The sequence below is a fragment of the Epinephelus fuscoguttatus genome, linkage group LG4 (assembly GCF_011397635.1).
Source record: "Epinephelus fuscoguttatus linkage group LG4, E.fuscoguttatus.final_Chr_v1".
Taxonomy (NCBI): Eukaryota; Metazoa; Chordata; class Actinopteri; order Perciformes; family Serranidae; genus Epinephelus; species Epinephelus fuscoguttatus.
The window spans coordinates 9,965,538-9,976,002 of record NC_064755.1 but is presented as its reverse complement, the minus strand read 5'-3'; the positions used below and the strand labels follow the sequence as shown (position 1 = coordinate 9,976,002).

At 38.7% G+C, this 10,465-nt stretch overlaps 1 protein-coding gene across 1 annotated transcript; it reads right to left on the bottom strand.

Moving 5' to 3' along the window:
* Window positions 1–4,883: 4,883 nt before the first annotated feature.
* Window positions 4,884–9,810, bottom strand: LOC125887154 (charged multivesicular body protein 4b-like). The gene is made up of 5 exons (XM_049573743.1): window positions 9,303–9,810; window positions 7,194–7,290; window positions 6,766–6,883; window positions 6,411–6,537; window positions 4,884–6,147 (listed from the first exon to the last, which is right to left on the bottom strand). The coding sequence occupies exons 1-5, from the start codon at window positions 9,484–9,486 to the stop codon at window positions 6,038–6,040; spliced, it is 636 nt and encodes a 211-aa protein (XP_049429700.1). The 5' UTR covers window positions 9,487–9,810; the 3' UTR covers window positions 4,884–6,037.
* Window positions 9,811–10,465: the final 655 nt, after the last annotated feature.

The following is a 10,465-nucleotide window of genomic DNA, read 5'->3' as shown; positions in this document are numbered from 1 at the left end:
CTTTTTTTGACATTCACACAGAAAGCGTTTTGAAGGTTGCAAAACACTATGTCCCCTTTTTTTTTTAATTGAATGCCACTAGTAAAAACAAAACGCTTGCTGCACCTTTTTATTGTTGCCAGGCAACCATGGACTCACCTTCTTATTCTAACCCTCCCATGTAATCAATGTACCATTTACTTATTTAGTTTAGTTATTTTACAGTGTTAAGTATCTCGTTATTAAAATGGACAGACAGAGGGTACTAGCTCTAGCTTTGATTGAGGGTGAGAGGCTGTCAGCAAATAGTTTATTGGGCACAGGAGAACAGCAGTCAGTGTGAGTTCATGAGACCCTAAAAAAGAGGGTGGATCACAGAGAGTACCACCAGAAGACCCACCGCCTCTCAGATCATCCCACTGGACAATGGGAAAAAGAGATGACGTAGGGCATTTTTTCCGCTTTGAGTTCAAGTTTTTTCAACACAAGGAGTTCAGAGCGCTTCTGCAAAAATGTCCTTCAAAATACATTATAATTACTGCCTATGTCCTATGTCAGATGGGACAATTGTTACTCCAGAGCCACAGAAGACGTTATACAACTGTTTTTCCAGGCTGATGGTCCATGGGCCAGGCCAGAATTTGGTATCATCTGAGGTTGCAAAATCTCTAAAGTACCATTTTTTTTGTAGGGTCCATACAAGTACCTTTAAATATGATAACCATTGCCATTACTGTCCTACAGTAACTGCACAGTAGGTTTGTGTGCAGTCTACTGTAAGATTGTAGGTACCAATATTTGCAATGCATAAGTTTGCCTCACACATAAAATTACACATGCTTGTCTGTTCTGAGCTACTGTAGAAACATAGCGGTGCAAAATAACAGGCCCTGTGGAAGAGGATCTGCTCCCTCTGTAGATATAAAGGGTTCATTCCAAGGTAACAAAAACAGGGATACATATTTTAATTATCCATGTATCTTGCAGCGATTAGTACCATCATTCAATGTGTTTTGCTTATGATAAGATCAACTAGACCAGATACCTGACATACTACTATGCTCGGAAGTATTGCCTGGAGGCTGATCATCCTGGTGTTCATGCACACTTTGTAAATGGTGGTTTTCTGTCCAGCTGGGCAGGAACAATTCCACTGGTATGATTCCAGTGGACCAGACAATTGAGGAGACTGTAAACAAGGATACCCAGACTGCCCGAGGAACCAAGGGTTTCAGTCTGAAAACTGCAGCATTCACCAGATGTTATCTCACTTAAGAAAACAGAAGTCAGTATCTGAAGCAACTCAGGGACCTGACCGGCAATGGATCTTCAGATTGTTTCAGACATCAAGATCTACAGGAGACCAGGATAGAGAAGCATAGGGCAAATGTAAATGCCTTTGCAGAGCTTATGGAGAAAAGCTGGTTGAACCCTCCAGGTCCAGATTAGCCTGACATCATCAGTCTGTGTCATCAGACATAGCCAGCGATCTGTTGCAAGCTCAACAGACCCTAGAGGAAGCATATCAGAGGTTTAGAAGTTAACATTTGGAGAAAGAGTCACAAACATCCAAGTTCTATGACAAAATAAGAAAACAGTATCTGAGGACATTCTCAAGCATCACGAAAAATGATGTGTAAAGTAAGCACAAAACAGGGTGATGGTATTAAAAGCAGATAGAGATCTCCTTGGGCATTGCTTTGCAAAGTTAAAATCCTTAAAGATGTCCTGACTCATCCAGTTGGTCCACTGCTTTGAGCACCCTCAAATCCAGATGGCTCATAATGGACAACTAACAAGGCCGCTCTTTCAAGAGAGTTTGAGAAATCAGCATCAGCAGTTGAAGATAGTAGAGAACTCTTGACATGCATCATCGATGGAATGAGCCTTGTTCAAAAACTGAAAGGTGATGGCAAGACTTTTTGAGAGATTGGTTTTGTGCTGAACATAGTGTTGCATGTTTGTTGAGTACTTAAAATCAAGGCTGTGGACTGATGGAGTCATGGTTAAGCCTGGCAACTGATAACAAAGGTATACTTATCATAAATGCAATAAATAAATGTTCATTATCTTGCTCTAATAATAAAATGGTATAATATATATAGGTAATTTCTGGACAGTTTGGCACCTCACTAAATTGGACGATAAATATCTTCCACTTGTTCTTACAGGTATGCTGATTTTTGACTTGAGTGGAGGACCCCAGCACCACTGGCCCTCCTGGAACTGATGGCCTACATCCTTCCAGACTGCCCCTGCCTTACCAACAAATTAAAGTGCACAGAAGTTGTTGTGAAAGTGGTTGATTATGATGGTAATGATGGTAATGATGACAATGATGACGAACAAACCTAATACTCTCAAGATACTCTCATTTTGTTCTCTGTATAACATGTTCTGTCCAAATAAAGTGGCCAAAGGTTGACACCTGTGACTAAGCTGCCACTTGAGAAAGGTTATCATGTTGAAACATGATCTTGAGATAGAGACTTTTTTCTAAACACCACACTAGAATTTGCCACCTGGGGTGGTACCAGTAAGTGAAAAGGTTGCAAAGAAGTGCATACAGTCATGACAACCTCAACAAGGTGCAGCATTAGAAGCTGTTCACACTGATTGAATAAATAAGAATAATTTAATATGTACATAATAATAATATGACACTCTGGAGAGGGATTATTTGCAGTAAGGGCATTTTGTTGCGTAAATGTACTGCTAATTCAACTTTTACTTTGGTAAAGGATTTGAATACTTCTTACACTACTGTTTATAGGCTACAGTAGTAAACTACTACTACTATTTATGCAGTAAACTGTAGTTTCAGATTTTTTCTCTCCTCTCTGAGTTCACCAAAGTTTGATTCCTATTTTACCTTTTGTGGCAGGACATGCTGAGTCACTGTCTGGTCTCTACTTTCTTCCCCACTACAAAGGGTGCAGAAGAAGGCCTCCTCTCTTTGATGGCATCAGCTATAGTAATGGTGGATGGCGAGGCGTGGATGTCTTCCCGTGATGGAGCTGTGACGATGATGGCAGGCGGTTGAGGAGTACAGTTGGCTGATTCGGACTCATTGTTGGACTGTGACGATGGGGGGCTCTCTGTAACTGAGAGGTGGAAGATTCACACTGACTGACTATTTTTACCTACTCAAACAGCATCCTTGATTTGGGACATGTTTACAGTAAAGGTGAATGTACCCATTAAACTCATTAAAGGTGCTCTTTAGTTACGCCCCATCTTCTCTGGCCTCTATTTTAATTCTTGTCTACTTAATCTAGTCCTCACAGATATAAGAGAAACACTGGACTGTCATAGGCCTGCAGGTCAGATGAGGTAAACTTGCTGACTGGAGGATTTCCAGCAGTGTGCGCATGTGTGTGTGTGTGTGTGTGTGTGTGTGTGTGTGTGTGTGTGCGCGCGCATAGGTATGTGGTCACAGTGTTTGTTTGGTATGAAGAGCAACAACACCTTTTAAATTGGATTGTGCTAATTTCTTAAGAGCGTTAGAGCTGTGTCTACATCATATCAGTGTAATGGCGTTTATGCAATGCAATGATCAGCCATGATGAGGTATCTTAATATATACAACTGCTTTGAGGACAAGGCACCAGACATTAATACAGTGCTGGAAACAGTTGTACCTTGGTGGATGATGGAGCTGAAGCATCGTACGAACTGTAAACATCATCATAAAGAGGGCTTGGTGGGCTGATAATTCCATAGCTGCTTTGTCGGCATGGTTGTTACTAATCAGTATTATTATCACAATAACAAAGAGATGTGGTCATCTGCACCTTCGTCTCACAGGACACATCTTATCTACCATCTGTACTAATGATAGACGTTAAATTAATTACCTTGATGTTAAGATTGTAAAGCCATATTCTAATGCTCGTAAACCTGGACTGGGATAGCTGCCTTCTTAATGAATTTAGTATTTTCTCTATGGCTGATAGCAAAAAGTAATACAAACTTCATAAGTTATCAGGGTGGTGGGTCAGTAGACACAGAAATATTCCCATCTACAGTCCATATACAGATAAGCCTACCCTGTACTTTAAGTGTGTTTCATCCCTACCTGTATATTCCTTCTGGCTTGCTCCTGACCCCATTTGGCTTCAGTCAGCTGTAGTACAGTCCTTACATGCCCACATACATGGCGCTCACATTTTGACCAGCCTATGCTACAGCACATTAGGAGCCTGTGTTGTGTCTGAGGCTACTGCTTAACCAGCAGTCCTCTCCCCGTCTCTGCCACTCCCTCCCTGTCTCCGTCACTCGCTCTGTCTGGGTGACAGACTCTAATCCTGCACAGTTGCTCACAGCAGAAGTGAGACACCGGACTTAAAGGGCAAATAGGGATAAGTGAAGTAAACTTATTTTATTATGAAGAAAACAAATTGCTGTATTTATTGCTACCAGATGGCAGTTCAGGGATCGCCACATGCCAGGGGGTTTACAATTAATTATACTGATTATAGTGTTGTTTTTTACTGCGGAAGAGCAAGTCAGTTGGGACAAAGCAGCAACCACCAGGACTGAAAAATAAAGCCAATGCCGAAGTGCCAAAAACTGCAGTTTGGCACCAAAACAGAGTCAGTCCCCATGGATGCCCAACTTTACAGCAGAAATAAACATGTTTACAGCCTGGTACATGAAACTGTTTTAATCTTTATAGTTAATTTCAGTGTTCATGACAACTGTACATGGGAGGATTTTTTTTTAACATACCCATTAACATATATTTAAAGTAACACATATTTAGGAGCGGTACTGCTTGAGTGACAGGCTGTCTGTGAGGCACTGCAAACCCAAAAGCCAACATGAACCTTTAGGCTACATGTACATGTTCAGGGATCAAATTATTTTCATTACTATTCAAGTAGTCTGTGTGTAATGGATAATAATGATCAATAAATAATTAAAACACTCATGTTGATTGAAATCCTATGAGTACAAATCACTGTCTCCTGCTGGAGGCCATTATTAAGGTGTTACATCAATGTTTATTTTTATAACATTCAGCAATTTGAAACAAAAACTCTGAAGAAAACTCTAAGAAAGACCTGGACAGCCAACAGAGAAAGGCCACACCGTGTTTCACAATGTCTTCAGAGAACCTCTTAGCTACAGCAAAGATCATATATATTAAAAAAAAAACAAAAAACTTTTTTTAGTAATTCATCAAATGACAAGAGACACTGGTGAGGAGGCTTTTAAAGCAGGCAAGAGTAGCGGGAACAATGCTGGGAGTTTGAGGGGAAGGGGACAGCTCAAGATTGAAGTCATTTAGTCATTTAGTATTGTAAACAATGCCCTAATTATAGTGCATATAGTTACAGAGCTCATAATACCTTACAACAACAAAAATTGTAGTTTCTATAATGGAATGCTGCAGGAATGAGTCCTAAAACCCAGAAATTAGTTAGCATTTTAGCACTCCTGCTTCCTTCACCTTGAAGTCAGTGGGTTTTTGGTTAGACTCCTGAAATAAGGTCTTTGGTGATCACAACACATTTTCACATTTTTTTTCTACAACATAAAATATTTCAGTAAAAACCCCACTTGTAATTTTCGAAGCTTTTAGGTGTCGTAAAAGAGACAGTTGCTACATAGGACGTCAAAATGCCGAATACGGCTTTGTAGCCTTTGTTGTGGTGGCGATGCTGAAGTCATGTGTCCGTAGTGTTTTTCATTTATAGCCTAATGTTAGCTTTTTACTTCTGGTGATTGCATTTATGCTTTAAAATCATAAAGCGGTTTTCATTTGTGAAGATTATGGTATCATAAACGTTTGTTTGCCACAGAAGAAAGAATGGTGAAATCCCACTGGCCTTTTGACGACGGAACCAGGGCTTTCGTGTTGGCTTACAAATAAATGTCATCCCTGCAGCACTCTATATAGACCCTGTGCATTACATGAACTACTTTTACTGACTCTGCAAGCTACTCTTTTTCACTGATACTTTGCTGTAGAGAAGACAAATACCCACATAAACATCGAACACTCATGAATAATAACATATCATTTCAACTTATTTATTCCGTCCTTTCCTTTTTAGGTTTTAATACCCGTGTGTTGTGGTTGATGGTGTGGCTGTAAGGGTCCATTCGCCCAGCGCCGCAGGTACTCTAAATCATCTTCAATCTCATCTTCCTCCGTCTTGGCTTTGGGAAAGAAAAGACAAAGACTCTGAGCAATTTGCATCAATTAGTAGTTGCTGCAGCCAACTGCACCAATGTGTTATACCATGGTATTTTAGCAGTTATCATCAGCTTTCCAACTATTATTAAGGAAGCTAACATGTGAAGTTGCCCACTACCACGTTAGCACTACCACACAAATGAACACTATGGTGTGACAAGTCTTCTGCTTTACCAACAAAGCTAACTAACTATGTTTCTACATCTGCTCCTAAAATGGTTCTTACCAGGTTGAGAAGGTGATGCAATGGGTGACACTTTGGGACAAAAGTCTTTCTCCTCCATTCTGTCTTTCTCAAAGAGACTCTCATCCAGATTCTTCTCCAGACTCTCCAGCTCTGCCAGCAGCTCATCCTGAGCAAACCACACACAAAGCAACTGGCTTATATCACCACAAATCACCACATCTTTGGCTTACTGCATGAGCGATTTATTGTGATATGGCAAATGATATTTATCAGAATTACGTGTAAATACAAAAAAATACAAAAATTCTATTCAGTTTAAATAAACAAAGTCCACGCCTGAAATCAAAAAAGCTACGCTAAAATAAAATCTCTTGAGGAAATACTGTCACTGTACCTCATCAAATTCCACTCCTAAGATCACAGATGTGTGGAAGGCGTCTGACATGTCTTCAATCAGATCTTGCTCCTCTGTAATGTCTTTGATCAGGTCATTCACCTCGTTGACAAAATGTCTGAAACAGCCAGCAGAAAGTTCCTGTCTCAGTTAAACCCTTCTTTAAAACTCTATTAGGCTTTACACATAAAGAGGACATTATAACATTTGCTATGAGCTGGATCCAAACTCAAATCAAATGTAAAAAACATAACATCACATACGTTCACTTTGCTTCAGTATCATTATAAACGGTATCCAAAATCTTACCTATTATCTACAATAACTAACATTTTACGAGTTCTTCTTTTCATCCTGCTCCATTTCTTACAGATATCCATACATGTCATAATTTAAATGACCATTTACGCTGATGTCTTTTCCCTTACGTGTGTTTATGAGTGGACCTCATGGCCTGAACAGTGCAGTTGATGTCCTTCAGATGTTTCTCGTACCACTTCTTTCTTCTCAGTGCCTGCAGAGCCACTGTGAGGAGAACACAGTGAGATATGAGTAGGAATGCTCTCAACAAGTAAAAAGAAAAACAGAATCATGGGAATTTGCAGATTAAACAGCAACATCGCAGTCATCACACAGTAACTGTTGAGAAATGTTATCTGAAAGGCAGCTTTAATCGTTACTGTATAAGTTTTCTGTGAGGGATGTGTGAAAATGCAGGAAGCATGCAGGTTTCTTCCTCAGCACATGATTTTCTAAAATACAGACACACCTGTTTCTGTCACTATAGCGTAATACAGTATTAAAATACAATAGTCCTCATTACCAGACTTTGACTTTAGACCTTTTTCACAGCAGACATTTTAACTTATCACAACAGAAAAATTGCAGATATGTAACTAATTATGAATTAAAGATGTCTCAGTTTCATTACTAATCCCAGTAAGCCATATCATGAAAGATAAAATATTATACAGTATTTACATGAATGTCTTCACATCTGTCCGTCTATATGTGTTACATTAATGCACATCTTTGGGACCAAATCTATTGTACATATTTCTTTAATATTTTTTTCTTGTTTTCATTTTATTTTCTCTCACTTTGTTTGTGTTATGCATCAATACACCACAGCAAAATTTACGTACCTGAAAACCTACTTGGCAATAAACTGGATTCAACACTTGTGCTCTCTGTACATTTGTCAAAGGTCAGACATTGTGTCATACAATCTGCACTGTGGTATCTCTCCCTTTAATAAACTCTAGCAAACTATGTAAATTAGTTAACAAGTGTACTATATCATGATATTGTAATTAACGTTACCCACACCTGTTCCTCCAGCGACACGTCAAAATCAGTGTTGGGAAGTGGTGTAATACATGGAAATAAACTAGAAGTTAAACTACATTCTGCAGTAGCTTGCTGGTAGTTCAATTACATTCATATTTGCGTAGTGATTCCAGTAGTTTACTTTTTTTTTGCCATTTTCTTGTGTGGTTGAGATCTGAAACTACAATACTTTTTGAGCCATAAAAGCAAAGGAGTGCTTTTTTATTTTATCATTGCTTCTCTACAGTAATTGAAACCCCTTCAAGAAACCCCTGTGGTTTCTTGAAGGGGTTTCAGGTGTCTGACTGATGGATATTAAATACAACCCAAAGCTGACATTCCTGCACTTTCCACGAACGGCGGGGATTTTTTTTTTTTTTTTTTGGTTTATGACCTGTGAACAATAGGGGTTTAAATCACAAGTACCATCACAAAACCATAATATATTTGATTATTTGGACAATGATAGGATATTTGTTGATATCAAAACGTCTCTGATTTCTATTTGATTCAACACACAAAGACTACCATGGGAATTTAAAATGACAAATCGATGTTTTCACTTTGCATAGATAATATTAGATTGTTGAATCACTGAATTGATATGTCACTTAAGATCAGTGTATCATAATGTTACACCCCTAGTGAACAAGAGGGCACTTTTTTGCTAGCATGTGGAGTTTTTGTATTATATTTTGTTATAATTTCATATCGCATTTACATTCTCAAAATGATCATTTTTTTTACAAAGCAATTTGCGCTACTTTTACCAAGTAGCTTCAGTTAACCAACCCAGATTTCTCCTGTAGTTCAACTTCTTCCAGCCTTAAGTGTATTAATCGTTAGCTTGCAAGGCTATGCTTTCAAAGTAACATTAGTTTCCCCAACATTGGAGATATGTCTTGCATTGATGTATCAATGTGATTTCCATTCAATAACAATATGTCTAGTAGACTACACTGAATGACATTCATATAATACATGCTAATTTACTTCTTACATAAGTGCTAATAAATTTGGGTTAGCCTTAAATGGTCTCATTTGCTTGCATAGGTCGCTTAGCAGTTCAAGTTAGTTAACGTTAGCTGATTTGCTAACGGAAGATTTTCGGCTAACACTATTAGCTTCCCAGGCTAATTGAATGGGTGAGAATTATACAAGACATATAGATAATTTAGAGCCTATCAGCACATTTAAAAATGTTTCACCTTTTCTGTTCTTTCTGCAGTTTTTCTTGGCAAACAGAAGTTCCTGCTCAATCTTTTTCTTCAGACAGTCTCTCTTCTTCATCAGCAGCTCCTCTCTGTCTGGAAGTTTCTCTGTCTCCTCTTGTTGGCAGGACGTCTTTCTCACTTTTTCTCCTCCACTAAACAGCTTGGTAAGCAAAGACATGTCTGAGATGCTGGCTATGACACAAACCGACAGTTTAAAGGGTCCAGGTCGTGGCCCTGCACCGATGGCTGTGGGGTTTGTAGTGATGACTGCCTGTAACTGTGGAGACCACTTTCGAACGAAAATGCGCGCGGGCTGGTACAGGTAGATAATGGATGGGCACAGAGACTGGCAGACACAGGCTGTGTCAGCTCTGTCCTCAGAGACAGGTGGAGACAGGAGGCTGCTACAACATAGCACTCACGAAGACATGTTGTTAATTGTCTCTGAATTCACTGTCTGAAATTGTAATTTTGCTTTGGCATCATATGAAATGTTATGCCAATAAAGCTTAATGAACTGAATTGAATGTCTTTATTCCAACCAGACTCCACAATATCAGGTAAAAGGCCTAGATTTTAATGTTACCAGACATGGGCTCCATTTGTTGTTTTTACCTTGCCTGGAGAGTTTGTTTGTGTGAGCTAACATTACTTTAGCATTTATGAAAACAAGTCTTGCCTAATAGTAGCCTACAACAACTTTATGTTAATGCAAATAGAGAGAGAATTAATATAAATATTATTAACTTACAACATGGTCCAAACAACATACTTTAGTGAATTCAAATTTAAAGACACATTTAAAGACATGTTCACTCTTTTTATTTTTTTGTGAGTTTCTGTAAAGCCTACTTCTTTATAAAGATTCTCTGTGTGTAACTATAATTAACCTTGATGCATGTCTCAAACTATGCTGTGTTGGGTCCTTGAATTTGAGGGAATAAGACGTGGAAAGTCTCTGAAAAGTCCTTAAATTTAATTTTTACAGTTTTTTCCCAATTGCTGAGACCCACTAAATGAAACTGGGATCCATTTGATCTTCATCATCACCTTCTTAGCACAACAGAGGTCATCTCTTACATATGTCTTAGAACATTTTCATTGGTTTCACGCTTTTTTTAAAAAACAATTAACGCAGATCTCATAGAAAGACCCCA